Raw genomic sequence first — 27,995 nt, 5'->3', positions numbered from 1 at the left:
GGAGACCAGGGCTCTGGCCTGGGTGGGGGGCTCTTCTGTCAGCCCCACTCCTACCAGTCCTGGCTGCTGCCCCCGCCCACAGCGCCCACCCCTCCAGGCTCAGTCGACCCACCCGGACATGGCAACCTTGACCTGGTGGCCTGGAGGACACTGACAATGTCCAGCAGAGCTCCCCAAGAGCAAAAGTCTGAAATCTGACCATGCGCCCCCCCACCTGCCCCGGCCCCCCACCGTGGCCACCACCCTCCTTTCTGTTCCTTGTCAAGCTCGGTCCTCCAGGGGCAGGACTGCCTGGGGTCACCTCTCCAGGGGGCTCTGCCCCACCCCTGCCGAAACTCCCCGGCCGCTCCCCTGCGCTGTTACACGCGGGGTCCTCCCCAGAAGGCAGCGTGGGCGCCTGGCCGCCTGGGGCCAGCGTCCCGGGCCGGGCGGTGTGTCTGGGTGCCCAGGGCAGGTCTCAATGGGGAGGGTGTCCGGCCTGAAGGCTACTCCACTCTGGTCAGCTCCGGCCACTCAGCAGAGAGATGCCCAGGGGAGGCCCGAGAGGGCTCCGTTGGGTGGGCGACCCCACCCCCGGGGGGAGTGCCCGGTGGCCCGACCCCTGCGCCGGGGCGGGGCCGGTCGCCAGGGCAACGCGCTCGGCCCGCGGGCTGGTGCGGACAAAGCCGGCCTCCCGGGCCCCCGGCGCGCCCCGCAGCCTCATTAACTCCGCACAAAACCTCAGCTGCCCGAGGAAGGCGCCCCGGGGGGCCCTCGGGGGGCCCAGAGCGGGCGGGGGGCTGCGGCTCGGGGCCCGGCCTCGGCCTCGGTCGTGCGCGGGTGGCCGGGGCGGCCGGGACGCAGAGCCCGCTGCCCCGGGCCCGGGCCGTCCTGGCAGCTGTGTCCGTTTGCCCGGCATCGCGTTCACGTGTTTTATTGCCAATATTTAAAAATCAGGCGATTTCCGTAAAAACTCCGGCGTTCGTTTGTTTCGAGAAAAACAGAGCGTTGGGCGACCCAAGAGCCCGGCTTCGCGCCCCCGGGAGGGCAGCCCGGCCGCTGTGCGCGCCCGGGGCGCGCGTCCGAGGCGCCTCCCTCGCCGCTGCGGACCTGGGTGCGGGGGCGCGGGCGCCGGGCAGGTGCGGGGAACGCCTGGCGGAGCACCCGTGGGAACTCGGCCGCGAGGGCGAAGTGCGGCTCGGGAGCAGCCCGGGCACCTGCGCAAGGCAGGGCGGGCTTCCTGGAAGAGGTGGCGGCGGAGGGGCACTTGTTGCGGAAGGGAGAACGGTACCAGGCGCGGAAGAAGCCTCGTTTGGGGGAAGTTTCCTAATGGGTTCAACATACCAAAGGCCCCCTGGTGCCGCCGCTGTCCCTGGTCCTGACAGGGCGGGTCCCAAGGCCTGGCCGGGAGGTCAGCTCCCCCGAGAGGCGCTGGGCGGCGGGGGTCCGCCAGGAGGCCTCCGGGGGCGCTGCTGGCCAGGACCCAGGGCGCCATCTGCGCGCCGCGGGGCCCTACCCGACGCGGCGTCCCGTCGTCTTAGCTGACTTTTCCTGGGCCGACGACGGCTCGCCTGGCGTCTGACTGAGCGAGCCGCTGGGGGAGGGGTGCGGCGGGCGGGAGGGAGGCGGGGCGAGGGGAGGCGCCGGCGGGAAGGGTGCGGGGCCGGTCCCGGGGGAGGCGGCGGCCTGGACCCGCGGCGCCCGGGCAGGGGCGGCGCGCGGGGGGTGTTTGGGGAGGTGCGTGGGCCCCGGAGGTAGAAGCGGGAGGGGCTGGGCGCCCGGCCTGGCCTCGGCCCCGCCCCGGAGCCCCGCCCCGCCCCGCGCGCCGCCCTCCGTGCGCCCGGCTGGCGCTCGGGCGCGGCGGGGGGCGCGGGTGGACATGTCCGGGCCGCGCGCCGGCTTCTACCGGCAGGAGCTGAACAAGACGGTGTGGGAGGTGCCGCAGCGGCTGCAGGGGCTGCGCCCGGTGGGCTCGGGCGCCTACGGCTCCGTCTGGTAGGGGCGCGGGGGCGGGGCGGGACCGGACGCGCGCCCCCGCCCCCGCGCGGGTCCCGGGCGCGGGGTGGGGCCTCGCCCTGAACCGCCCCCGGCCCTGCGCGGGGCGGTGGGATGCGGGCGGGTTGGGGGGCGTGAAGGAAACTTTCCTGCCCGCCGCTGCCCCGGGCGGGGACAAGGGTCGTCTTCCGGCCTCGTCCACCCGGACTGTCCCCCACCAGGCCCGGATCCGGTGGCGTCACAGCCGGCAAAAAGGGCGGGTCTCCCGGGCCCCAAAATGTCCGAGCATGCATTTGGGGTGCGCCTGGTCTAGGGTCAGGCAGCCCCCAGGTCGGGCGGAGGGCCCAGCCCCAGGGTGGGTACTTTGGTTTGAAAAAGAAAAGCCAGCTGGGCAGGGGCGAGGCCCTCCCCGTAGGATGCCTCCGGCTTCCCGGGGGCCCTGCCCCCTCCTCCCGTTGTGCAAGGGGTCTGACTTCTGATGGGGCTTGGACCTGAGCAAAGACGCCTACCATCCCCTGCAATCCTTAGGGGGTTCTACCCCCACCCCATTTTTGCACCAAACAAGAGAGCTCAGACCACAGTCCTGCAGTCAGGCCCTGGGACCCAGACAGAAGACAGTCTGGAAGGGGGAAGGGGGAAGGTTTGGCTGAGGCCTGTTACCCTGAGGGTGTGGAAGCTGGAGGGGCTGAGGGCGAGGTGGCTGCAGGAAGGCCTGGGGTCCGCTGCAATACTGACAGTGAGGCTGATTGTGGGTGTGGATGTTAATAGGTGCCCCCCCCCCCCCCCCCGCAGCACCCAGTGGGTTCCTCCCAAGGCCAGTGCCAGGTGGCTGCTGTCCACTGCAGCGGCCCTGGGGGGGGATGACACTGCTCCAGGCTCTGTCAGAAGGTTACCAACGGGACTTCCCTGAGCCAGCCCTGCGACCCAGCGTTGGAGCCTGGAGCAGGGGTTGAGGTCCCTGTGGCCTCTGATCTCACCCTGTCCCTGGCGGGCAGTCAGGAACCTCAGGCTGGCCATCTCAGGCATTCCAGCCAGCCACAGGCCTCTATCTCCATCTCTAAGACACCAAGGGCAAGAAGAGGGTCAGGGCCGCCTGTGAGTGGCTCCGGGGGGATCTGATAGAGCCCTTGCTGGAATTGCATCTGGCTCAGAATTGCCTTCTGGGAGTTCCAGGGGCAGCCCAGGTCTCTCTCCACTGTGCTTAACTTGATGTGGCCCAGTGCAGGTGATGGCCCCCTCCTGGGCTCCCATGTTTGTTTGTTTTTTAATTCTCACAGGAGGATATTTTTTCCATTGCTTCTCAGAGGGGGGGGGAGGGAGAGAGAGAGAGAGAGAGAGAGAGACATCGATGGGTTGCCTCCCACATAAGCCCCAACTGGGGCCTGGGATTGAGCCTGCAACCGAGGTCCATGTCCTTGGCTGGAATCGAATCTGGGACCCTTCAGTCTGCAGGCCCATGCTCTGACCACTGAGCCAAACTGGCCAGGGCTCCCATGTTCTTCTAATGAAGCTGTCGGCTCAGGGCCAGATCCCTGTCACTTGGCTGCATAGACACAATTAGTCAAAAAAACCCTGCTGTCCCAGCTGAGGGGCCACTCCCCTACTTGGGGACCCGAAGGAGCGACTGGGACCTTCCCCAGCAGGCGATAGGCTGGGGGAAGGGGCACTGACGCCCCAGGCACCTACTTGGCTTTTCTCTGCCACCACCTGGGCCCATGAGCACCCCTGGCCTTGCAGGAGCTGCTGCTAGCACCGTGTGGACTCGACTCACTCTTGGGGAAGGCAAGGTCCCAGAGAGGGGAGGCGAGGTGGAGGGGAGGGACGGGAGCAGAGCAGCAGCCTGAACAAAGGGGGTGGGTCCAGCAGGGCCCCATCCTGAGTGCAGTGGGACCTGCGGAGGGTGGGGAGGGGGGTGACTGGACCATGTGCCTTTGAGGATGATGCTAGTGACTGTCGAGCCCCCTGTGAAGCGTGGGGTGTGGGGTGGGTGGAGGGCCTGGACCTCTGCAGGTTGGGGTTGGGCCAGGGGCGATGCACACACCCCCACCCCCCCCCCGCACGGTTCCTGCGGGCTCCTGTCTCACTGTTACAAATAATGATGCCAGTTTTTCCTGCCATACCCAGAGGCTTTGAAGGCGGCTCTGGGGGCGGGGGGACCCTTTGCAGTGTGAACAGCCTGTGCTCTTTACCTGGTGTTATTTCCATCCTGGCCGGTGGAGACTCTCCCCAGCCTGGCTCTGGGTGGAGGGTGAGAGTCTTTGGGGTGAGGGGACAAAAGGTCCAGGCTCCGCCCTGGGGCGCCCTGGGGCGCCTGTGTGTTGTTGGAGGGGGTGGGGCGGAGGGCGCGCTGCCCCTCGAGGGCCAGGACGGAGCAGGACGGGGAGGGGCAGAGAGGACGCGCGGGTCGCGTTCTCATCACTGGGGCCCTGCGGCCCCGCGCCCACGGGGTTCGCCGGAGCCAGCGCCCCTGGGTGGGCGCGCAGGGCGGCGGAAGGCGCCGGTCCCCAGGCGTCCGCGCAGACCCCGGCCCAGCGCGTCCCCGCCTCCCGCGCCTTGCAGCTCCGCCTACGACGCGCGGCTCCGCCAGAAGGTGGCGGTGAAGAAGCTGTCGCGCCCCTTCCAGTCGGTGATCCACGCGCGACGGACCTACCGGGAGCTGCGGCTGCTGCAGCACCTGAAGCACGAGAACGTGAGCGGGGCTCCCTGCGGGGCTGCGGGGCTCCCTGCGGGGCGGGCAGCGGGGCCGCCATCCTGACCCTCCCGCCAGGTCATCGGGCTGCTGGACGTCTTCACCCCGGCCACCTCCATCGAGGACTTCAGCCAAGTGTGAGTGTCGCCGGGCGCGGCGGGGCGGGGCCGGCAGGGCTCGGTCCTGATGGTGCCCCCCCCAGGTACCTGGTGACCACCCTGATGGGCGCCGACCTGAACAACATTGTCAAGTGCCAGGCGCTGAGCGACGAGCACGTTCAGTTCCTCGTGTACCAGCTGCTGCGCGGGCTGAAGGTGGGCGCCGCGGGCGGCTGGGCGGGCGCCGGGTGCTGGGGGCGGGCACCTGACCTCCGTGTTCCCCTCGCAGTACATCCACTCGGCCGGGATCATCCACCGGGTAGGTGCGGGTGAGGGTGAGGGTTGGCGCTGCAGGGCCGGCTAACTCTGACCCTGACCGTGACCCTGACCCTAATCCTGACCCTGACCCCAACCCTGACCCCGACCCTGACCCTAATCCTGACCCTGACCCCAACCCTGACCCTGACCCTGACCCCTACCGCAACCCTGACCCCGACCCCGGCCCTGACCCTGACCCTAACCCCGACCCCGACCCTGACCCTAATCCTGACCCTGACCCCAACCCAACCCCGACCCTGACCCTAATCCTGACCCTGACCCCAACCCCGACCCTGACCCTGACCCTAATCCTGACCCTGACCTTAATCCTGACCCTGACCCCAACCCTGACCCTGACCCCTACCGCAACCCTGACCCCGGCCCTGACCCTGACCCTAACCCTGACCCCGACCCTGACCCTAATCCTGACCCTGACCCCAACCCCAACCCCGACCCTGACCCTAATCCTGACCCTGACCCCAACCCCGACCCCGATCCTGACCCCAACCCTGACCCTGACCCTGACTCTGACCCTAACCCTGACCCTGACCCTGACCATGATCCTGACCCTGACCCTGATCCTGCATGCAGGACCTGAAGCCCAGCAACGTGGCTGTGAATGAGGACTGTGAGCTCAGGGTGAGTGCTGGGGGTGGGGGTGGGGTGGGGGGTGGCAGGGCACTGAGCAGGCCTTTCTGGAGGGGGCACTGACCACCTGGGTGCCTGCTCTAGATCCTGGACTTTGGACTGGCACGCCAGGCAGACGAGGAGATGACGGGCTACGTGGCCACGCGCTGGTACCGGGCCCCTGAGATCATGCTCAACTGGATGCACTACAACCAGACAGGTGATGTCAGCCCCTGCGGGGCCAGAGAGGCCAGGCAGAGTTCACGCCAGGGCCAGTGGAGAGCAAAGCCAAGGACCTGGGGAGTTCCAGTCTTGGGGGACCCAAGGCCTGGGGCCAGAGTTGGGAAATAGACCTTCAGAAGGGTGGAGCATGATGGGTCTTGGGCTGACCCCTCCTCCTGCCCAGGGTTGTGTCTAGAGGAGGAGGGGACCTGGGTACAGCTGGGGACACTGGGCTGACACAGTGCAGGCAGCCCCCCAGTTCTCTGAGGAGGGACTTGGGGTGGACAGACTGACGGAGACTCCTCCCCCAGCAGTGGACATCTGGTCCGTGGGCTGCATCATGGCTGAGCTGCTCCAAGGAAAGGCCCTCTTCCCGGGCAGTGACTGTATCCTTGGCCCAGATTGGGGAGGAGGGTTGAGCCAGGGCCCCTTCCTTCTGATGGGGGTCGAGGGGTGGTATTCGCCCTTTCTGACCAGCCTTGCCTCCTCTACCCCCCATGCCGTGCCACCTGGGCTTACTGTCCCCAGCTGTCGGAGAGCAGGTTCTGGGCAGTGCCCCAAGATAGGGGGTCCGGGGGACTGAGAAGGGTTCATGCCTGGCCAGTGGGCATTTCCTGAGCCAGGCAGACATCGACCAGCTGAAGCGCATCATGGAGGTGGTGGGCACACCCAGCCCTGAGGTTCTGGAAAAGATATCCTCGGAACACGTGAGTCACTGGCCACCAGCTTCCTCGGCTGACCAGGCTCCCTGGCCCTCTGGAGGAAGGGCAGTGTGGGACTGGACGAGGCGTAGCCCTTGTGGGGAGCACAGACCACAGTGGAAAAGAGCCCAAGGCAGGTGCCTGGCCCCTTCAGTGGGAAGCAGGCGAACAGGGGAAGACATTCCTGTCATGAGGGACAGTGAGGGTAAAATCACAGCACCTGCAACAGTGCCCTGGCCAAGGACAGAAGGGCAGCACCAGGTCCAGGTCTGGTCTGCGCATCCCCTTGCCCAGGCCTGTTGGAGTGAATGAGTGTGGGGGCTTCTCTTGGTAAGCCCCTGCTTGGCTTAGGGCCAGGGGAGGTAGGGGGTGAGCAGCCCCCTCAGGCCCTCCCCTTGTGCCCCCAGGCTCGGACATACATCCAGTCCCTGCCCCCCATGCCCCAGAAGGATCTCAGGAGCATCTTCCGTGGAGCCAACCCCCTGGGTGAGGAGGGGCCCTGGGTCTCTGCTGGGCTCCATGTCTGGCCCTGGATGCAGAGCTGACCTCCACTCCCCCCTTCTTTCCTGGCCACTCTGCAGCTGTGGACCTCCTGGGAAGGATGTTGGTGCTGGACAGTGACCAGAGGGTCAGTGCAGCTGAAGCCCTGGCCCATGCCTACTTCAGCCAGTACCACGACCCCGATGATGAGCCCGAGGCCGAGCCTTATGACGAAAGCGTTGAGGCAAAGGAACGCACTCTGGAGGAGTGGAAGGGTGGGCCTGGGGAGGCCGGAAGGAAATGGTGGGAGGTGGAGCCCAGGGGCCTGAGGGCTGCCTTCCCATGGAGGCCGGGCACTGCCTGTTTGTTGTAGGAAGTGCCTCGGCTCATCCTCAGGGTGGTGTGGGAGGGGGACAACTTACACCACCACCTCCTGCCAACTCCAGGGTGGGCCAAGCAGAGATAGGGTTGGTATGTCCAGCAGAGCATGGGGGCAACCCAGGGCAGGCTCTGGAAGGACCAAGGGCTGTGGCTGCCCTCAGATGGTGGTGGGCCTGGGCTGGGTGGCTGGCGCCAGACAAGCATGCGGGGAGCACTGGGCTGGTGGCAGCACAAGCTCACCTTTCCCCTCACCCCCAGAACTCACCTACCAGGAAGTCCTCAGCTTCAAGCCCCCAGAGCCACCGCAGCCTCCAGGCAGCCTGGACATTGAGCAGTGAGCCACGCTGGAACTCAAGGAGGGGCCTGAGCCCGCCCACCCCAGTTCCTCGGCCTGCCCAATTCCCACGAGGGTCGCCTCCCACCACTTGACCCCTCGCCTGGGACCCCTGGCATGCTGCCCCCCTGTGGGAGTCTGAGCACACGTATGAATGCATGATTGTGTGCACCTGTGCAAGCCGTGGGTGTAGGAGTCTGGACAGAGTGTCCTGGACTTCCTTGGTCCTTCTACCACATCCCAACAACCAGGGTCTCCCTTGGGATCTCACTGTGGGGGACACGGATGCCTAGGAGGTCCCCTGGGGAGCGTGTCTGTCTCCAGATCTCAGTCCCAGTGGGCTGTCTCTTGGGGGTGGTGCACTGGGGCCAGGGCCCCCTGAAGATTCAAAGGGACGGGTCTCAGTGGTCTAAGCTGCTCAGCCTGGAAGTAGGGGGCTACCCTGAGAAATGCTGAGACCCAAAGGCCTGAGAGATGGGCAGGGTCTTCCCTAGGGGATGCCAGAGCAGGGACAGCCACGGAGTGCCACATCAGACTCTTCCTAGAGCCATGTGTTCCTGTGTTGTGTGGCATGTGTGCCCAGATGTGTGTTCCTGGTATTTACATGTGAAAGCACGTGTGAATCTCTGGACACCCAAGGGCTAGTGGCTCTGACCAGCAAGAGGCCCAAGTTGGGGTGGCCATACTTGCCTCTCTTCCCCCAGTGTCTGATGTCATGGGGGCATAGCTGAGATCCTGCTGTGCAGCATGCAGGGGGCTCAGGTGGGCAAGGGACAACCGTGTGAGCAAAAGCCAGGGCATTCTCCTTGGGTTTCCAAAGCATGAGGGCACAGTGCCAGCTGGGAGCTGGCGAGCATGAGAGTGGGGGGACGCCAGGGGGGCTGGCACACATTGAGGAGGACTTGGACTTGGACCCTGGACCTGTGGCTGAGAGCCGGGGTGCTCTGGTCTGTGAGTCGGCCCTGGTTCTCCCTCCTTCCAGAACGGAGCTGGCCAGTAGCCTCTAGAACAGGCCCCTGCTCCACATGTGTTGGAGGTGTGAGTCTTCTCTGTCCCATGGTGGTGGCAGGTGTCAGCTGGTGACCTCCTACCTTGCAGGACCCAGGGAGGTCTAAATGTCATGTGCCTGCACCAGGGTGTCTCAATAAAAGAGGTTTCCTCTTGCTCATCTCGAGTCCCAGGCCTCAGGTGCTGTCCCTCTGTCCCGCTGCTCTGTCTCCCTGCATCACACCCTCAGCTGGCCTGGCTGCACCAGACCACTGCACGGACCAGATCCCTTGGGTCCCCAGTCAGACAAGCAGCCGTCTTCAGCACCCTCCTTGCTCCACCCAGGCCAATGGGATCAGGAGGTCTGTGTGTGTGGGGGGGGAGGGGCATGATTGCCTCCCACAAATCAACCCTGCATCTGGTCCAGATCCAGACCTGCCCCTTCACTCAGTGGTCAAGGAGGCTGCTGGGGGATCGTTGAGGGGTCTCTGGGAGCAAAGGCCTGTCCTTGCCTGGGGCTGGGTGGGGTGGGAGAAATAGCTTTCCTTCCTGGATAAGGGAAAAGGGCTACTTCAGCTCTCTGGACACACTGAGCTACTGCAGCTCTGGTGGGGGGGGAGCTGGTCCCCAACAGGGGTCAGGCAGGGTGTCTCCAGGACAGGGACATTCTGCGCCCTTGCCCCGGGCCTTGGGGGTGGAGACCATCTGGGAGTTGGACCTCCAGGGGTCTGGGCAGTGTGGCTACTGGGCTTCTAGTCCTAGGGAACCCCTGGAGACCAAGCTGCACCAGGTCCTCTGTGTGTGTGTGGGGGGGGGGGATGGCAGTGGAAATGGGGCATGCCCCACCTGGGGGTCTGGTTGGAATGGGAACCCTGCTGGACCCCTGGGCCCCACTGCAGGGAGTAAGGGGGGCCAGCTAGGGGCTTCCTGGAGGAGACAGGTGGAGTGCCACAGGCAGCCCAGGACACGAAGGGCATGGGGTACAGGTGGTGCTGGCTCCAGCAACCCCCGGCTGCCCCACCGACTAGTCTCCAGCTCCTGAGTGCTCAGCATCACCAGCAGGCAGCCCAGGTGTAAAGCTGCTCTGGCTGGGCCCGAGCTGCTGATTCATGGTGGCAGGGCACAGCGCAGGCGGGGCAGGGGCCCTGGATCCTGTTACCCCACTCCCTCTCAGGCCTGGGTCGCTGGGCAGGGGGAGCATGTGCGAGGGGCCCGGGGCTCTGCCCTTCAAAACCTGTCTGGTCCAGCATGGGGTCTGACTTGTGAAAGGATGATCCCCCCACTTAGAAGTAAGGGGGCACTGAAGCTGGAGTAGGGCAGGGCCCTCCGTCACCCCTGGGGTCAGGAACACCGCCCTGGAGAGGGCGGAGAGGCTCAGGCAGGGCTTTGAAAGGCAAACCGGAGGGAGGAAGCTGGCCGGGTGGACAGGCAGAAGGACTTGCAGATGCTTGGAGCAGGCTCCCCAAGTGCGGGGAGAGGGAGCTGGTGGTGCACAGGGACCAAAGGGGACCTTCAGGACCACCTCTCTGGCTCCCGGGCTTGGGAGGCCTGGGGTCAGGGGTCCTGGGGGGGGTGTTGGGGATGCAGCCTGTCTGGGAGACAGCACCGCCTCCCCCATCTGGAAGAGGGGGTGCAGGCAGGGCAGGCGCTGGGGAGCCACACAGCAGGGGATGGACGGCTCAGCCCAGGGGCAGGGGCATGCTGGGTGGGTGGGGAGTTGAACGCAGGGCGTTGGAACTCAGTGCTCAGCTCGGGGGCCTCAGGGGTGGGGGACCCGGTGGTGGGGGCGTGGACGTTGGCGGAGCCGGTGGACAGTGACCCGAGGCTAGGGGCCGGCCCGCGCCCTGGGGCGCGGTTAGTAAGGAGGAGCCAGGCGCCCCGCGGGTTCCCTGCGAAGACACCCCGGGCCGGGCCGGGCCGAGCTCAGCCCGAGCGGGGGACGCGCGGGGTCCGCGCCGCGTCGGTTCCAGGCCGGGCGCGGCTGCGGCGGCTCCCCTCCCCCCCCTCCCCCCGGGCGCCGCCCCGCCTCGGTCCTGCCCCCGCGGCCGCCGCCTCGGGTTTCCGGAGGGGCCGGCGGGCGGGCGGGCGGGGGCGTCACGTGCGCGCGGCCCGGGGGCCCGTTGGTCCGCCGACCGGGGAGGGGCCGCGCGCGCCCCACGGGCCGGCGTCGGGTCGGCGGCTCCCGAGAACCGCAGGGGAGAGCCGGGAGCCGAGTTCCACGCGGGGGCCCCGGGAGTCCCGCCGACCCATGAGCTCGCCGCCGCCCGCCCGCAGGGGCTTCTACCGCCAGGAGGTGACCAAGACGACCTGGGAGGTGCGCGCCGTGTACCAGGACCTGCAGCCCGTGGGCTCGGGCGCCTATGGCGCGGTGTGGTGAGCGCAGGCCGGGCGGGTCCTGGGGGGGCGGGCCGGGGTCCCATCCGCCCGCTAAGCCGCGCGCCCCGCAGCTCGGCCGTGGACAGCCGCACCGGCGCCAAAGTGGCCATCAAGAAGCTGTACCGGCCCTTCCAGTCGGAGCTGTACGCCAAGCGCGCCTACCGGGAGCTGCGCCTGCTGAAACACATGCGCCACGAGAACGTGAGTGCGCCGCGCGCCGCCCCACAGCGCCCGACAGCGCCCGACAGCGCCCCGCCGCCCCGACAGCGCCCCGACAGCGCCCCGACAGCTCCCCGACAGCGCCCCGACAGCGCCTCGCCTCCCCGACAGCGCCCCGACAGCTCCCCGACAGCGCCCCGACAGCGCCCCGACAGCGCCCCGCCTCCCCACAGCGCCCCGACAGCGCCCCGCCTCCCCGACAGCTCCCCGACAGTGTCCCGACAGTGTCCCGACAGTGTCCCGACAGCGCCCCGCGGCCCCGACAGCGCCCCGACAGCGCCCCGCCGCCCCCGCAGCGCCCCGACAGCGCCCCGCCGCCCCCGCAGCGCCCCGACAGCGCCCCGACAGCGCCCCCTCAGCGGCCCCCCAGCGCCCCGACAGCGCCCCGACAGCGCCCCAACAGCGCCCGCCCCGCGCGCTCACATCCAGATCCCGCCCCAGAGGACCAGTCCCTCCAGCCCCGCCACTTAGGCGTCCCCCAGGTGGTGGGCGGAGGTGGAGGGCCAGAGAGCCAGACAGACAGACTGCTTCCCTGGCTGGAGTCCTCTCCTCCCAGGCCAGTGCCTGGACAGGACGTAGCTCACCGTGGCTTCTTCCTGGGCCACATCTGGCCCTGCAGCCCAGGCTCTGGTCAGGGGATGGCCACTTGCCCTGGCAGAGGTGAGGCTGGTCCAGGTCTCACCTGAAACTCTGTGGAGCTCTTTTCCTGGAAGGCACACTTAGCCCCTTCCTTGTTTCCAGGTGTGTCTCCCAGCCCCAGCCCAGGCGCCCTCTCCAGCCCATCCGGCCCCCTTCTTGAGCCCGCTCCGCTCCATTCCACCTCCTGAGTGGCCTGGGCCTGGGAGCCCTGGGAACGCAGAGCTAGGCATGGAGTGGGAGTTGACATCCCGGCCCTGTCACCTCAGAGACTGAGGGTCTCCAGTGATGGAAGGGTTTGGGGAGCTGGTGTGTGGGGGGCACTGGGCACGGAGGCCAACACACGGAGGCTTCCTTCACGTCTCCGGCTGGGGTTTGTGGACAGTGGGGGAGTGGAGGACCTGGGCTCCCACCGGGGAAAGGCCTCCCTTGTTGTCAGACCTGCCCACGGAACACCACAGGTGGCTGCCGTGGGCCTCTCAGGTGGCCATTGCTAGCTGCTCAGCCAGGGGAGCTTCTCCACGCAGATCCCCTGCCGCCAAGAACTCTGCCCCTCCCCAACCCTCAGTCCTCAGCCGCTCCTGCCTCACCCGCATCTGGGTCCAGTCCGAGGGTTTGTGGTCTGTGCACCCAGACACTGGCTAATCGTGTTCCTGACACATGGTCTGGCCCCTCCTGGGTCATCGGAGTCACCAGCCTCCCCTCAGGAAAAGGAGTCCCCCAGGAAAGTAGTCCCCTCGTCCCTGGTGAAATCCATTCGTGGCGGCCACCAGCCCAGCCTGGGCCTCGCTATCTCCCCATCGCGCCTGGTCACGCCCGGGCCTTGTCCCGGGAGGGCAGACTCTTCTACCCAAGGTTTCACCTGCCCCCTCCCTCACCGCTCCCCCTCCACCCCCATCCTGCCCTGCCAGGCTCCCCTCCTCAGGTCTGCTCCCCCTGGGCCTGTGCTGGGGCCTCCCCCACAGTGTCAGCGGGTCCTACCATTGCCCCTCGAGCTGACCCACCGGCAGGTGGGTGCTGCTGCTTCCAGGGCACCTTGCACGCAGTAGGAGACTTGGCCTATTGTGGAGCCTCTTTCCTTGGAGGAAACCAGCTCTGAGAGGCCACGTCCAGCAGCAGGTGGAGGAGCTGCCCTATACCCTGCTCTGCCCCTACGCCCCCACTTCAGTCTCCCCCTGTCCTGCCCCCAACTGGGCTTCTGCACCTCAGAGGCACAGGTCTCCTTCGTCCTGATGGGCCTCTAGTCTCCGGCTGCCCTCTTCCTGCTCAGACTCTCCCGGTGCCCCCCCGGGCCTCACCTGCCTCCAGCCCCTCTCTGGACATCCCGCTGGTGCCTCCCCCCACCCCTGACTCTGGTCCTGGTGGCTGCAGTGGCCATTTAGCTGCCCCTTCACCTCGTGTCCTTCTCGCCTCCCTCCGGTCTGTCCCCGCATTCGGTGTCACGCCTGCTTAAACCCTTCCTTGTCCGCTCTGCATCAGAGCCAGACCTTCACCTGGCACACGAGGGCCTGCTCAGGCTCCCTCCGGCCTCTGCCTGGCTACTCCCTGGCCTGGGCCTCGGCCACCTGGCCTCCCTCCCCATGTTCCTCAAGTGCTCGAAGTGGCGTTCTCTCTTCTGCCTCCGCCACCCTTCGCATGTCCTCTGCCAGGTGTCTCCTCTCCCCCAGGGCACATCCGCCTGCTCCTCTGCTGCTCGAACGTGCAGGCTTCCCTGGGTCCCTGGAGGCCCTGTCACCCTCAGCCCTGGGTGCCAGTTGTCCCATTACCTGTCCGCTATCCATCACCCCTGACCGGGGGTCTGCAGGGCCAGGTCTGACTGTTGGTTTGGTCACACTGCTGCCTACTTGGGCCTCTCTAGCAGAAGCCCAGCTCTGGAAAGTACCTGCCGGATGTCGGTTCTCCCCTGGGTGGCTGTCCCCATCCTGTTCCCAGGTTTTCAATGGGGACAGGAAGGGGGAGGAAGGGCTAAGGAACTAGAGCTCCTTGGATGGCTGGGAGCTGATCCAGACTCGGAGCTGCCCCTCCCCCAGAGGATCCCAGCTGTCACCCTCCAAAAATAGCCCGCGTCTGTGGGCAGGTGTGCCAGGGCTGGGTGGTGCTGCCAGTGGGCAGAGCTGGCCCTGTAGACAGTGGGGGGAGATGGGGACAGCTGCAGGAGCCTTTCCTGCCTGGAGCCCAGTGCCAGCCTGGGGGGTGTGCCTCCATCCCACCTGGTGCTCCTGCCTCCTCCCCAGGTGATCGGGCTGCTGGACGTGTTCACTCCGGACGAGACCCTGGATGATTTCACAGACTTGTGAGTACTGGTTTGGGGCTGGCCGGGCAAGGTGGAGGGGTGTTGGGTCACTCCTGGGTGCCAACCTTGGGTTCTGGGTTGGCATGGGGGCCTGCTGAAGGTAGGCTTCTCCCTGGGGGTCGGGATGCACACTGCCCACCCATCTTCACACCACAGTCCACCTCCCTGCCACGTGCCCCTGGGACGCACAGCACTGGCACAGACAGGTGGAACCTGGGCCTCCTCTTCCCGTCACGCTTGGCACCAGGCTGTCTCCAGTGCTGGAGGTGCGAGCCTTGGACCCGAGCATTTGTGAACTGGCACGTCCTGGGCTGTGGGCCCTGGCAATAAGTGTGTGGCCATAACTGGAGCTGCTGACCTTTGCAGGAGGGGTGGGGAGGAGAGGCATGGTGCCTGCCCTGTGGCTGCCTTGGGCTCACACTGCTGTGGGCCAAGAGCCAGGGACCTGGCCTGGGACGGGCTGGGAGGACCGGTCCCCCACTGCTTGACCTTGCAGAGGTCAAGGACCCATGCTGGCCTCAGTGTCCTGGCCAGGTGCTGAATGTCTCTCGCTTCATCTCCCTCCACCTACCCAGCCTGCCCCTCAGACCCCAGCGCCCTGTTATCCCACCTTGCCCATAGGCACTTCTTTCCCAGCCCCTTGCCTGGCACAGTCCCTGCCCACCTGGCATTCTGGGGTGGGGCATGTTCTTGGGAGGTGGAGGACTGGGGGTCTTCCTGGGCCTGAGCCTGCCCCCCCCCGCAGTTACCTGGTCATGCCGTTCATGGGCACCGACCTGGGCAAGCTCATGAAGCATGAGAAGCTGAGTGAGGACCGAATCCAGTTCCTCGTCTACCAGATGCTGAAAGGACTGAAGGTGAGGCCTGAAGGAGGGGCGGCCCCCCGGCTGATACGTGGCTGTGAGGTCCCAGTGCGATGACACGGCTGACCCTTTCTCTGTCCCCACAGTATATCCACGCTGCTGGCATCATTCACAGGGTGAGTCCTGGTGCTGGTGGGAGCTTCTGGCTGTGTGGGCGTCCGAGGGGCTCAGCTCGTAGGAGCCTCCGTTTCTCACCTGTAAGGGCACAGTGGGGTCCAGTGGGGATGTCACACAGTGCCGGCACAGCCCTGGGGCCCAGGCGCCTCCACCCTCCCCGGTCGGTGTGCTCCCAGGCTCAGCTGCTGCCCCGGTGCCGCACTTGCACCCCTGCTGCCAGGCTACACAGCCACCTTCCCTCTGCCCCTAGGACCTGAAGCCCGGTAACCTGGCAGTGAATGAGGACTGTGAGCTGAAGGTGTGTGTTGGGTGGGGGACTTGGGCTCCCTCCCCACCTGGCCATCTGCCTGCCAAGCCCTCTGTCTTCAAACCTGCAGGAGGGCTGGCCTAGGCCCAGGGTCAGCGGTGAGGAAGTGGCTGAGCAGCTGATGGCCAGATGCACCCTGGGGAGGCACTTGATGGGGGGTGGCATCGGGCACACTCCCATACCTGCTTGAGGTGAGGGGGGGGAGGCGTCCCCCAGTGCCTCATGCCTGAGCCAGAGCAGGACCCAAAAGGCCTCCCCAGAGGTGCCTGTCAGGACCTAGGGGACATGGAGTGGAGAAACAGGGAGAGGAGACCCCTTGGGAGCCTGGTCCTAAGGGTGGGGGGAGGCAAGTTCTGTTGGGCTAGGTGCAGTGGCCATGGGGAGGAACCCATGGGAGGGCTTGAGGGTCCATGGCTGTGACCTCAGGCCCTGGAGGGTTGGCAGGAGACCCAGTGTACCCAGTCCCCTTGGGGCCCCCTGGGCCACAGGCTGGCCCACTCATTCCCCCGGAGCCCCTCTGCCCCACCTTCCTGATTCTGGCTGCAGATCCTGGACTTTGGCCTGGCCAGGCAGGCAGACAGCGAGATGACTGGATATGTAGTGACTCGGTGGTACCGGGCACCTGAGGTCATCTTGAATTGGATGCACTACACACAGACAGGTGAGAGACTGCCCAGAGATGGGGCCACCACCTGCCTGAGCCTCCCAGGCTGGACCCTCCCTCCCCACACCCATGGCTGCTCCTCTGGAGGCTGCTGAGCTGGGTTGGAGCCAGGAAGGTGTGGCAGACCAGATGGCCCCTGTGTCCATGTCCCCCCTGTGCGTCCCTCCCCCACCCTCGGCCCACAGAGCCCTGATGAAGGGCCTTCTGTCTCAGTGGACATCTGGTCTGCGGGCTGCATCATGGCTGAGATGATCACAGGGAAGACGCTGTTCAAGGGCAACGACCGTATCCTACACCTGTGGGGTCAGGTGGGCGGGACACACTGTCCAGGCTGGGTGGGTGGGTGAACCCTGCTCTCTGGCCCACCCTGTGCTCCTGAGCTCGGCCGAGACCTGGACCAGCTGAAGGAGATCTTGAAGGTGACAGGCACACCTCCCGATGAATTTGTACAGAGGCTGAAGAGTGCAGATGTCAGTGGGGAGCTGGGCGGGGGCGGGGGGGGGCCTGGGCCGGCCTGGGAGCTGGCCCCTCACCCTTTCTTCCCGCACAGGCTAAGGACTACATGAAGGGCCTCCCCGAGTTGGAAAAGAAGGATTTTGCCTCCATCCTGACCAATGCAAGCCCCCTGGGTAGGGCTGGACTTGGGGGAGTGTAGGGTCAGTGACCAGGTGCTAGGGCGGGTGCGGGGCCCTCTGGGCTGCCCAGCCTGACCTGCCCTCCCCACAGCTGTGAACCTCCTGGAGAAAATGCTGGTGCTGGATGCGGAGCGGCGGGTGACAGCCGCCGAGGCTCTGACCCACCCGTACTTCGAGTCACTGCAGGACACAGAGGATGAGCCCAAGGCCCAGAAGTATGACGAATCCTTTGATGATGTGGACCGCACATTGGAAGAGTGGAAGCGTAAGTGGGGGTCTCTGGGAGGGGCCTTTGGCTGGACCCCGTGAACCCCACGCAGGTTGCCAGGGCTCAGAGTCCTGGGTTCGCCAGGTAAGGGATGCAACAGGAGGTCAGAGGGCAGTGTGACCTCTGACAGCAGTGCGTCCTGGCCAAGGTGACCTCTGGCTGAAGCTGAAAGATGAGAGTGTGGACGCCTGCAGGGGCCCGGCACACACAGGAGCACAGGATGAGTTCTGGAAATCACAGGGGGCAGCTCCAAGCTCAGGGCAGTTGTGAGCACTTCCCCTCTCCAGTGCCTACCTCTTCCTGTCCAGGCCACAGACCCGGCCGGCTTGTCCCCAGGCCTCTGCTCACACCGCCTACACTTGCCCTTGTCTCTCCTTGCCCCTTTCATGACCTTTGCACCTGAACAACTACATACCCTTCACTTCCTGCTAGCGGATGAGGGCCACCCCAGCCAGTCCCCAGCCCTGTCCCCTATAGCCTCTGTAAGCAGTTCAGACCCCCCTATAGCTGCTCTGTACCTTCAGACTTTGCACTGGCCATGCCCTAACACCGGGCCCCTCTCCTCATTTCTGAGGGTCAAACTACACCTGCTCAGCTTCAAGCTGGGTTCAAGGATGCCTGCCTGGTCAGTCCCCAGGCCTCCCTCTGCTGTGGCCCTAACGCCCCTATGCTGGAACTGGCCTTGTCCATCTGCATTCCAGAATGGCTGGCCATGAGGGCTGGGTTTGGTCTCTTGGTGGCTGCAGGACCAGCCTGGGGGTGCAGACATGCCTGAGAGCAGCAGTGAGCACCGCCGGCACCATGGTACATGGCTGCCACTGTGTGCTAGGCCCCATCCTGGCTCTGCCTCAGACCTAGGGCCTTAGTCCTGCACAAGGGGGCATGGGTGGGGCTGGCTGGGTTGTGGGTCCCAAACTGTGTTCCTTAGATCCTCTGGGTTCCTTGGTGCCTCCAGCAGGGCTCAGTCCTTATCTGTGCTGTGTTTTGTGCTTTTAAGATTGGTTTGATGGAAGTTTTTTGTTGCTAAAAAAAGATCTCATGAAAACCACATGGCCCACAGGATCCTCTCTGTGGTCCCCGCCCACACAAACCATGCTGAGAGCTTTGCTTTGACTACAGACCATGGTGGACACGTGGCCTTTTTGTGACTGAGCTCCGGGTTAGGGTGCAAACACTCATCACCTCCTGTCTCCCTGGGAAAAAAGCCAGCTCTGCAGCAGTGGCCTCTTCACACAAACCTTCCCTGTGTGGATGGCCCCTGCCTTAGGATTAGAGGGGATACACTCTCAGACCACCTGCTCTAAGGTCACAGTGTGTCCTGAGCTGGGCCTGTGGAGTACCCGTGTTCCCCCAAGCTGGCACCTCACCAGCCAGGTGAGCGTGAAAGGCTGGGTTGGCTGAGCAGAACCAGTCCATTTGCAGACTGGTCAGAGGGGAGTAGAGCAGGCCCCTGGGCCCACCTTTGGTTGGCTCACTCCAGGCACATAGTTCAGGGAACATGACCACCTGGTGAGGAAGGTGGGTGGGAATCCCTCTCATTAATCGTAAGTAGATATTCTGGATCCAGAGACTGGGGTGTGTCTTGGCGGGACTCTGAGCCGCTACTTGAGTGAGCACATTGGTTTACATCCCTAGGACACCTTCGCTCACAAGGGCAGGCTGTGCGGGCCAAGGCCTGCCGGCTGCTTCAGGGACAGTGGTTTTGAGTTCCAGGAGCCCTTTCAGGGTGGACAGTCACTGGACAAATGTGGGTGGGCTGACAGTCACTGTGGCCTGGGACGAAGTCACACGTATGGGACGAAGAAACCCACCTGATGCCTACACCCCAGCAATTGCCTCTGACCCTGATGTTTTGGGGGTGGTGGGCCCCTAGGTCAGTGGTCTGGGCCTAGGAGCTCTCCCCACCCCCACCCTCACTGGACTCTCATGGGACTTATTACTGGTCAGTGAGCACCGGTGAGCTGGGTGTAGCGCTTATCTCAGGTCATTGGTGTCTGAAGAGGTGTGAACTGTAGGGGTTATTTTTATTTATTATTTTTCTTGGGGGGGTTGTTGATTCTGATGGGCAATTGGACCCCTTCTCCCATGACTCTCCATCTCTCTCACCCCACTCCAGGTGACACATATAAAGAGGTGCTCAGCTTCAGGCCTCCCCGGCAGCTGGGGGCCAAGGCCTCCAAGGAGACATCCCTGTGAAGACCCCTGGGCCCTGAGGGGGTGGTGGGGAGGCCTTGGGGACCCTGGCTGGCACTTCCACCTAGAAGGGGGGGATTGTTCCTGTGACCTCAGCTGGGGCTTGCATCCCAGGAGACTCCTCATTCCATGGACCCCATCCCCCAAGCCTGTGGCCCTGCTCTCAGGCCTCCACCTCAGCCTAACCTTGGAGGAGCCTTTGGACTTTCTGGACAGGACACCCACCCGGCCTGGGGCTGGCCTCTTGAGCTGTGGTCCCCTGAGCGGGGTGCAGCGAGAAGCGTCAAGGCCTTCGGGTGGGATGGGCTGGGGCCTGGGATGGAGGCCTGGCTCCCGGGCCTGCCTGCTGGGACCGCGCTGAGGCCCAGCTCATGGCTGAGAAGGAAGGACAGGAAGGGCGCAGGCGCTGACTCAGGGACGACTCCTGGCACCCCAGCCTGGAATGCAGCTTGTCCTTGTGGTGTGCCCACAGGGCTGGGAGGAAATAAACCCTTTTGTAGAGCTCCCACTCTGGCTTCACTTCCCGATTCTCTGGCTGGACTCCACCTCTGGGCCTCTGAGCCGCAGCCCTGCAGAGGAAGGAGGCCAGCGGGGGGGCTCAGCCCCTCCTTCCCAGGGCACGAAGAGCCGCGCCCACTTCCCCTGTTCTGTGCCAGTGAGCCCGGAGCCTGGAGCCCCCCCATTAGGGCTTGTTCCCCCCCTTTTTTTTTAGGAAGGGAAGGAGAGACATAGATGGAAGAGACACATCCATGACCCCAACGGGGTGGGGGCGTGGGGTGGGGGATGGAACTCCCGACTCCCCGGTGCGCGGGCGGGCGCTCTAACCACTGAGCCGCAACGGGTTTGTTTCTCCTTTTGGGGTGACCTTTCTCTAACGGCTGGGGCTCTGGAGCCCGACCTTGGGGCAGGGCCTGACGGGGGCGGGGGCTGTGGTTAGGGTCCCACTGGGACTCAGTCCCACTGCCTGAGCTCCCTGCGCTCCCCCGGGCCCGGGCAGGAGGGGGCGCGCTAGGCTCCGCGGGCACCGCTCAGGCCTCCGCCCCGGGGTCTCAGGGGAGGTGGGCTCTCTCTCCCGCACCCGCCTGCCCCTCCCCCGGCCACGTCCCAGCGCCGTCCGCGAGCCCGTGGCGCCCCCTGCTGGCCACTCGACGTCTAGGCGCGCCGGCCGCGAGAGCCGCTCCCGGGCCTGGCTCCTCCCACCTGTCCCCCCCGTACTAGCTGCCCCCAAAGCGGGGCCGGGCCGTTCTCCCCGCCTGGGGTTGGGCTGGGCCGAATACGGTCGGACGAGTTGCCACAGTGGACACCGTCCTTCTCTGACCAGAGGTCTTCTGTGCCTTTGGGACCGACTCCGGCCGGGACCCTCCGCTCCCCGGAATCTAAACGGGGTCCTCCACCGCCGGCCCTGCCCTTCGTGGCCGCGTGCCCTGGGATGGCCAATCAGAGCACGCCATTCCCTGGCCACCGCAATTGGCTGGCACCTGACCCCCAAAGACCCAATTGGAGTCTCCCCAGAGCCCTTGCAAAGCCAGGGTGACCAAGAAGCAGGACCAGGGGCAATCCCGCACAGGGTCCAGCCTCCCAGGTCCGGCCTAGGCCCACGCCCACACCCGCCTAGAGACCCGCTCCCAGGCCCCGCCCCCAGAACCCCCTACTCCCCCCGCCCCCCTAGAGACCCGCCCCCAGGACCCATCCAGGCCCCGCCCAGCCACGCCCACACCCGCCTAGAGACCCGCTCCCAGGCCCCGCCCCCAGAACCCCCCCTACTCCCCCCCCGTCCCCCCTAGAGACCCGCCCCCAGGGCCCACCAAGGCCCAGCCCCGCCCACACCCTTCCTAGAGACCCGCCCCCAGGGCCCACCAAGGCCCAGCCCCGCCCACACCCTTCCTAGAGACCCGCCCCCAGGACCCATCCAGGCCCCGCCCAGCCACGCCCACACCCGCCTAGAGACCCGCTCCCAGGCCCCGCCCAGAGACCCGCCCCCAGGGCCCACCAAGGCCCAGCCCCGCCCACACCCTTCCTAGAGACCCGCCCCCAGGGCCCATCCAGGCCCCGCCCAAGCCACTCCCACACCCGCCTAGGGACCGGCTCCCAGGCCCCGCCCCCATCCCCCCTAGAGACCCGCCCCCAGGACCCACCCCGGCCCCGCCCCATCCATCCTAGAGACCCGCTCCCAGCCCCGCCCCAGCCCTGCCCCCAGGGCCCATCCAGGCCCCGCCTAGAGACCCGCCCCCAGGCCCCCCCGGCCCCCCGTCCACCCTAGAGACCCGCCCCCAGGGCCCATCCAGGCCCCGCCCCGTCCACCCTAGAGACCCGCCCCCAGAGCCCATCCAGGCCCCGCCCACACCCCGCCTAGAGACCCGCCCCCAGGGCCCAGCCCCAGAGCCCGTGGGTTTCGGGCCGGGGCTCGGGGTGGGCGCGCTCTGGGCAGCTGGCTCTGCCCTGTGCCCGCGCCGGGTCTTCTGCTGCCCGCGCTCGTCACTCCGTCGGCCGCCCCTGGCCCAGGCCCTCCCTCCCTCCGCCCTTCCCCGGCCCCACGCTGCGGCGGCTCCTCCCAGCTTTCCTGCCACCACCCTGACCTCCCACTGGTCCGCTCTCTGGCCAGGGACCTTCCTGGAGCTTAAATTTGACCCTGTCTTTCCCTTCTTTAAAAAGAAATGTTTTAAGTGATTTTAGAGAGAGAGAGAGGAAGGGAGAGGGGGAGAGAGAAACAGAGCGGTTGCCTCCCGCACGCACCCCGACGGGGGATCAAACCCGCAACCCGGGCACGTGCCCTGACCGGGAATCGAACCGTGATCCCTTCGCGGGTGGATGCTCAACCGCCGAGCCACGCCCGCGGGGCTGTCTCTCCCTTTTTAAACCCCGGGCAGCGCTGGGCAACGGGGCAGCCTAGGCCGTGCCCAGCCCCGACCCCCGACCCCCGACCCGACGGGGCGCTCTCCTGCCCGGGCCTGGCTCCCGAAGCCCCTGGCTCCGCCCTCCTTCCCTCGCGCCCCTCCCGGAGCCCGGGCTGCGGGGAGAGGGTGGGCTTGGTGGTGGGGGGTCCCCGAGACACCCGCGGGGTCGGGCACCCTGGCCCTCGGCCCTCTCGCGCGCCCCCTCCCGTCTGCAGAGGGGACGGAGGCTGGCGACCGGCTCGGGAGGAGGAGCGGGAGCGGGGCAGCAGCCGCGAGGGGGCGGGACGGTGCCCGCCGAGCGGAGGAAGCCGGAAGCCGGGCCCCGGTGCCCCCCCGCGGGCCCCCTCCGGCTGCAGCCCGAGGCCTCCCTCCCGCCCAGGCCGCTGCCCGCCGGCCCCAGGCGCTGCGCTGCTCCGGGGCTGCCAGGAGGGGGCGGCAGTGCAGTCCCTGCGAGTGGGGCGCCGGGTCCTCCGCCCAGCTCGGGGCCATGAGGACCGCGCTGGTGTACCACGAGGACATGACTGCCCCCAGGCTGCTCTGGGAGGAGTAAGTGTGCCCGGCGGAGGTAGGGGGTGGGGAGGAGACTCTGGAGTCTGAGCTCTCTGTCCACTCAGCCCCGAGTGTGAGATCGAGTGTCCGGAGCGCCTGACCACCGCCATGGGACTCCTGCAGCAGCGTGGCCTGGAGCAGAGGTGCCTACGGTTGGCAGCCCGAGAGGCCTCGGAGGCAGAGCTGGGCCTGGTGCACAGGTGAGACCCCTGCTGCCATGCATCCTCCAGGATGAAGCCTAGGACCCGAGCCCACACCTGGTGGCCGGAACCTCACAAACAGTGCCTCTCCCCCATGTGCCTCAGTTTCACCACTGGGTGGGCGGGTGAGGGAGCATGAGCTGGGCAGTCCCACTGGGGCCCAGCCCCTTTCTCTCCTCCCCTCCCCGTTCCTCCTGGTGACTCTGCCTTGCCCGCCTGCCCCTCTGCAGCCCAGAGTACGTGGCCCTGCTGCGGGGGACTCAGGCCCTGGGCACGGAAGAGCTCCAGGCACTGTCTGGACAGTATGATGCCGTCTATTTCCATCCGGTGCGTGCCCTGGGTACCCACCCACGTGCCTGTTCATGGCCAAGGTTGCCAACGTGGCCAGTGTCCCTGTGTTCGTGGACGTGCCCATGCCTTGCATACCTGCTGCTGCTGGCACCTGGGACTGTCCTGGCACATTCCATTCAGCACTTGGTGCGCTGCAGCCTGGCACAGACGTGGGCAGAGTCTGTGAGGGGTTGCCGGTGGGGGGCTCATCTGCACCCCTGCCCCCACAGAGTACCTTCCACTCTGCACGGCTGGCTGTGGGGGCTGGGCTGCAGCTGGTAGATGCAGTGCTGACTGGAGCTGTGCACAATGGGCTTGCCCTGGTGAGGTGAGAGCTGTCCTTCTCCCCTGGCTGCCCCACATGTGGGCAGAGGATGACTCTGACATGCCCCATGCCCCACTGTCACCCTCAGGCCTCCTGGGCACCACAGCCAGAGGGCTGCCGCCAATGGATTCTGCGTGTTCAATAATGTGGCCATAGCGGCCAAACATGCCCAGCAGAAACACGGGCTGCACAGGTGTGTGCTGGGCTGGCTGTAGCTGGGGCCGGGCCAAACGGAAGGATGGAGTGGAGTAGGCTACTGAGAGACCCTCACCCAGCCCCTTCCCATCCTGGGCTGGGCTCCTGGCCTGGAGATGGGAGGCCCTGCCTCCCAGTGAGCCCAGTGCTGTCTGTCCCCAGGATCCTCATCGTTGACTGGGATATTCACCATGGCCAGGGCACCCAGTATATCTTTGAAGATGACCCCAGGTGAGCTGGGGGTGGGGATGCAACCCTTTCTCACGACCCCACTCTTCGGAGGTGGGGCACACAGCCTGGCCTGGGAAAGTCCTAGCCTGATGACATAGCTGTGTGCTCAAGGGTCAGAGTTCTGTGAAGAGCTCTGGGGCTGGGTCCTCTGACCTTTGACCCTGGCCGGTTATCTGCAGTGTCCTTTACTTCTCTTGGCACCGTTACGAGCATGGGCGCTTCTGGCCCTACCTGCAAGAATCCGATGCAGTAGCTGTTGGGCAGGGGCAGGGCCGAGGCTTCACTGTCAACCTGCCCTGGAACCAGGTGCCACCCTTCACCCTTGGCCCCTAGCCCAGGTCCCCCATCCTACAGCTCCGGGCCTCCTAAGTATAGTTCAGGGCGTCCTTTCAGGGTTACCCCCAGAGCCCATGCCCGAGGGGTGAAGACCCCAAAGCCCACCCTGGCCGGGCCCAACACTGATGCCCATCGCTGCAGGTCGGGATGGGAAATGCTGACTACATGGCCGCCTTCCTGCACGTGTTGCTCCCCCTGGCTTTTGAGGTGACTGCGTGGGGGGCCATCTCGATGGCAGGAGCGGTGGGGGACTCAATGCCCAGAGGAGAACAAGTCCTGGGGGAGGAGGGTCTCTGATGGGCCTACTGTCACTCCCTCCCCACCTGGTCCCATCTGCAGTTTGATCCTGAGCTGGTGCTGGTCTCAGCAGGATTTGACTCAGCGATCGGGGATCCCGAGGTGAGGGCCTGGCCTGACCTGGAGGAATTCTAGGGTCTAGTGGCCAGGCCCCCATCATATCTGGCTCTGGTTCCAGGGGCAGATGCAGGCTACGCCAGAGTGCTTTGCCCACCTCACACAGCTGCTGCAGGTGCTGGCCAGCGGCCGGGTCTGTGCCATGCTGGAGGTGATTATGGGGAGCTGGGAGGGTCCAGGGGCCAGAGGCTGAGGTGCAACCAAAGGGGCCTTCTGCCCCAGTGACACCTCTGCCCTCCTCTCTCCTCCCAGGGTGGCTACAACCTGGAGTCGCTCTCTGAGTCTGTGTGCATGACAGTGCAGGCCTTACTGGGTGACCCTGCCCCACCCCTGTCAGGGCCCATGGTACCACATTGCAGGTACGAGGGGTAGGCAGCTGGGAAGGCTGGGGCTACAAAGCCAGGTCTCACCACTCTTGTCTCTCCCTGCAGCGCCCTGGAGTCCATCCAGAGTGTTCGGGCAGCCCAGGTCCCTCACTGGACAAGCCTCCAGCAACAAGGTCAGTGTGGCCTGGCCAGGTAGTGGGACTGGGCCTGGGGTTTCCACGAAGTGGCTGTGACTCTGAACCACCCTCTAGACTTGACCCCTGTCCTGAGTCCCAGCACCTGCACCCCAGAGGGGAGGCCCTCGCCTCTGCTGTCTGGGGGGCCCGAATTCAAGGTTGCAGCCGCCCAGGCCACAGCAGCACTGAGCGCCCTTCTGGACCAGATGCACCTCCGCCCCACACCCCCTGTCCGCACAGCTGTTTCTCTGACTGGGCTGGATGCTGCTCTGGCCCTGCCCTCTGACATCCTCCATCAGGAGGGGTCAGCCCTGAAGGAGGAGACACAAGCCTGGGCCAGGTGGGCAGAGTGGGCCTGGGCAGAGGGGTGGGGCTGTGCCAGCGAAGCGCCCTTGTGTGACTCACCTGTGATCTGTATGTCACCCCATGTCTGTGTGTTCCTCTGGTTTTCCCACCACAGGCTACATGAGGCCCTGGCCAAGGACGAGCCTGTCAGTGCACTTGGGAAGGTCCTGTACCTTTTGGATAGGATCTTGGATGGGCAGGTGGGGGCACCTGGAGGGGCTAGGGGTGGCTGTGGAGCTGGGGGCAGGGCCCAGGACCTGCCCATGATGGGTAGCCTGTCGGGGGAGGGCTGTGGGGGTGCAGAACCATGTGGACATGAGTGTGGCCTTATGCCCAGGACCCTTCCCAGAAGATCCCCTAGGGACAGGTTCACAAGCACTCCCTCAGTCCCCTCAACTAAATGCTCTTTGGCAGAGGGGGAAGATGGTGATTTCAAGTGTAGTTTTAAGCATCTTATTTTCAGAAGTGCAGCAGTTTGGCCTCAGCGTGTATAGATGACATCCACGGAGACAGGGACCAAGAGAAGGGACTGATGGGTCTGTTTTCCTGGTTTTGAGGTTGCCCTCCACTGCTGTTATTTACCCCACAGGAGAGCAGCAGTGTCGCAGCCACCCGGGCCCCTGCTGCAGCTGCCACCCTGGACATGGCCATTCGGTGCAGCCTTTCCCGGGGAGCCCAGAGGTGAGCATCAGCAGGCTGGCCTGAGTCTCTGAGGGCATGGCTCATGGGCAACTCTGCCCTGGCTACCACAGGGGGAGGGCTTTGGGAATGGACTCCTAGTGGGATGAGTAGAGCCTGTCCTGGGACCAACTCTTCTTCTAGGCTTCTCTGTGTGGCCGTGGGACAGCTGGATCGGCCACCGGACCTTACTGATGATGGGTATGCCCCTTGCGTCATGTGTCCATCCAGTCCTGCATCACTGTGGGTCCCCAGGAGAAATGGCTGGGTGGGCCAGAGGGGCCCAGGGAACAATGCCAGGAGGGTCTCCAGCACAGAGGGTCAGCACTTCCAGCACCCCTACCCCCAAACTCTCCCGCACCTCCCAACTCTGGAGGGTGAGTGGGCTGTCACTCACACGCACGTTTCCATGGGCCCACTCTCCCTTAAAAGGAGGACTCTGTGGCTGAACATCAGGGGCAAGGAAGCTGCTGCCCTATCCATGTTCCACGTCTCCATGCCACTGCCAGGGGTGAGTGGTGGTGTCACAGGACCAGGCAGTGGCTGCTCACTGGCATCACCATAAGGGCCAGGCCCCTGGCCTTCACCCACCCTTCCTGGCTTCCTGATGGGACTTTTGGTGTGGCTGCCCACCCCATACTTGGAAGTGGGGCGGGCTGAGCTGGCAGGAGGAGTGTCCCCTGGGTGAGGGGATGGGGCTATGCTGCTGTCCCTCCGCAGACTACCGGCGGGTTCCTGAACTACCTCCTAGCCCTGGTGCTGCCCCTGGCCTATGGCTTCCAGCCTGACCTGGTGCTGTTGGCACTGGGGCCTGCCCATGGCCTACGGGACCCCCAAGCTGCACTCCTGGCTGCACTGTTGCGGGCACCTGCAGGGTGCCGAGTCTTGGCTCTTGTGGATGAAGTGAGTTGAGCAGAACAGGTATGCTGTGGGATGGCAGGTGGGGAGAGACCAGTGACTGACTCACTGCTTTCACCTCTGCCCTGGCCCAGGAATCCACACCCCAGCTTGCAGGAGTCCTGGCCCAGGTGCTGCATGGAGAGGCACCCCTCTGCCTGGGCCCCTTCTGCGTGGCCTCCCCAGAGGACATGCAGGCCTTGATGCACCTTCGAGGGCAGCTAGAGCCACAGTGGAAGCTACTGCAGGTGGCCGGTGAGACTGGGAACAAGGCTCTGGCTGACTGCTTGGGGCCCTGGGGGACAGCCCTGCTTCAGAGCTCCGAGGGGAGAGGGGCTCACGTCTTGGGACTGGGGTGCTGCCCTGAACCAGTGCACAGCCGAGCCACGCGGATTGTGCGCCTCTTCCCAGCTCCCACTTCACTGCCAGGACCCGGTGGCTTGAAATCGGCCAGGGTGGGAGTATTTACACCCCAGAAATGACACTACAAACCAGCCCCCCAAGAGCACACCGCTGCCTGCGGCCTCCGTCCTGAGTGATGTCCCGGCCACGGGGCGCCTGGGGCACTGGCTCGGGCACTGTGGCCACTGCCGGGACCTGGAGCGCCCTCGGCACCCGCGTCCGCAAGGAAGGCCCCGCCCAGGCTCCCGCCGCTCCTATCAGTAAACGGTTTAGCGAAAGTCTGACTCCGCCTCCGTCCTTGCGCCCGCTCCGTCG

General features: G+C 65.7%; 3 protein-coding genes across 11 annotated transcripts; all 3 read left to right on the top strand.

Annotated features, from left to right (window-relative positions):
• The first annotated feature begins 1,795 nt into the window (after positions 1–1,795).
• On the top strand, positions 1,796–8,992 carry MAPK11 (mitogen-activated protein kinase 11). Of its 4 annotated transcripts, none has more exons than XM_081130515.1 (12): positions 1,796–1,974; positions 4,534–4,663; positions 4,742–4,800; positions 4,866–4,977; positions 5,051–5,080; positions 5,671–5,718; positions 5,812–5,926; positions 6,240–6,314; positions 6,556–6,635; positions 7,037–7,115; positions 7,211–7,384; positions 7,749–8,992. In XM_081130515.1, the coding sequence occupies exons 1-12, from the start codon at positions 1,859–1,861 to the stop codon at positions 7,826–7,828; spliced, it is 1,098 nt and encodes a 365-aa protein (XP_080986641.1). In that variant the 5' UTR covers positions 1,796–1,858; the 3' UTR covers positions 7,829–8,992. The 4 variants fall into 4 exon arrangements, with proteins under 4 accessions (XP_080986641.1, XP_080986642.1, XP_080986643.1 ...); XM_081130516.1 differs by having other exon boundaries at positions 1,801–1,974; positions 6,243–6,314; XM_081130517.1 differs by lacking the exon at positions 5,051–5,080 and having other exon boundaries at positions 1,810–1,974.
• Positions 8,993–10,936: 1,944 nt separating this feature from the next.
• On the top strand, positions 10,937–19,885 carry MAPK12 (mitogen-activated protein kinase 12). Of its 3 annotated transcripts, none has more exons than XM_081130513.1 (12): positions 10,937–11,125; positions 11,259–11,388; positions 14,277–14,335; positions 15,081–15,192; positions 15,285–15,314; positions 15,566–15,613; positions 16,169–16,283; positions 16,500–16,571; positions 16,677–16,756; positions 16,837–16,915; positions 17,013–17,186; positions 19,306–19,885. In XM_081130513.1, the coding sequence occupies exons 2-12, from the start codon at positions 11,374–11,376 to the stop codon at positions 19,383–19,385; spliced, it is 864 nt and encodes a 287-aa protein (XP_080986639.1). In that variant the 5' UTR covers positions 10,937–11,125; positions 11,259–11,373; the 3' UTR covers positions 19,386–19,885. The 3 variants fall into 3 exon arrangements, with proteins under 3 accessions (XP_080986639.1, XP_080986638.1, XP_080986640.1); XM_081130512.1 differs by having other exon boundaries at positions 10,940–11,184; XM_081130514.1 differs by lacking the exons at positions 10,937–11,125; positions 11,259–11,388; positions 14,277–14,335 and adding an exon at positions 14,498–14,601.
• Positions 19,886–22,578: 2,693 nt separating this feature from the next.
• On the top strand, positions 22,579–27,961 carry HDAC10 (histone deacetylase 10). Of its 4 annotated transcripts, none has more exons than XM_081130123.1 (20): positions 22,579–22,822; positions 22,891–23,025; positions 23,256–23,352; positions 23,586–23,683; positions 23,769–23,873; positions 24,038–24,106; positions 24,286–24,412; positions 24,584–24,649; positions 24,782–24,841; positions 24,918–25,007; positions 25,109–25,215; positions 25,288–25,355; positions 25,434–25,698; positions 25,819–25,903; positions 26,293–26,384; positions 26,526–26,582; positions 26,814–26,892; positions 27,102–27,284; positions 27,374–27,533; positions 27,690–27,961. In XM_081130123.1, the coding sequence occupies exons 1-20, from the start codon at positions 22,764–22,766 to the stop codon at positions 27,758–27,760; spliced, it is 2,073 nt and encodes a 690-aa protein (XP_080986249.1). In that variant the 5' UTR covers positions 22,579–22,763; the 3' UTR covers positions 27,761–27,961. The 4 variants fall into 4 exon arrangements, with proteins under 4 accessions (XP_080986249.1, XP_080986250.1, XP_080986247.1 ...); XM_081130124.1 differs by having other exon boundaries at positions 22,592–22,822; positions 25,819–25,867; XM_081130121.1 differs by having other exon boundaries at positions 22,685–22,822; positions 27,374–27,858.
• The last annotated feature ends 34 nt before the right edge of the window (positions 27,962–27,995 follow it).

The sequence above is a fragment of the Miniopterus schreibersii genome, assembly GCF_964146895.1.
Source record: "Miniopterus schreibersii genome assembly, chromosome: 2".
In the NCBI taxonomy this organism is placed as follows: domain Eukaryota; kingdom Metazoa; phylum Chordata; class Mammalia; order Chiroptera; family Miniopteridae; genus Miniopterus; species Miniopterus schreibersii.
Note: the sequence above shows the minus strand (reverse complement) of the source record. Positions and strands in the feature narration are given on the sequence as shown.

Coding starts and splice junctions, on each gene's coding strand:
- MAPK11 (XM_081130515.1), top strand. CDS start 1,859: ATGTCCGGGCCGCGCGCCGGCTTCTACCGGCAGGAGCTGAACAAGACG. Junction 4,801..4,865: donor ATCGAGGACTTCAGCCAAGT/GTGAGTGTCGCC, acceptor TGCCCCCCCCAG/GTACCTGGTGACCACCCTGA. Junction 6,636..7,036: donor AAAAGATATCCTCGGAACAC/GTGAGTCACTGG, acceptor TTGTGCCCCCAG/GCTCGGACATACATCCAGTC.
- MAPK12 (XM_081130512.1), top strand. CDS start 11,060: ATGAGCTCGCCGCCGCCCGCCCGCAGGGGCTTCTACCGCCAGGAGGTG. Junction 15,315..15,565: donor CTGCTGGCATCATTCACAGG/GTGAGTCCTGGT, acceptor CTCTGCCCCTAG/GACCTGAAGCCCGGTAACCT. Junction 17,187..19,305: donor CACATTGGAAGAGTGGAAGC/GTAAGTGGGGGT, acceptor ACCCCACTCCAG/GTGACACATATAAAGAGGTG.
- HDAC10 (XM_081130121.1), top strand. CDS start 22,764: ATGAGGACCGCGCTGGTGTACCACGAGGACATGACTGCCCCCAGGCTG. Junction 24,842..24,917: donor CAGCGATCGGGGATCCCGAG/GTGAGGGCCTGG, acceptor CTCTGGTTCCAG/GGGCAGATGCAGGCTACGCC. Junction 27,285..27,373: donor TCTTGGCTCTTGTGGATGAA/GTGAGTTGAGCA, acceptor GCCCTGGCCCAG/GAATCCACACCCCAGCTTGC.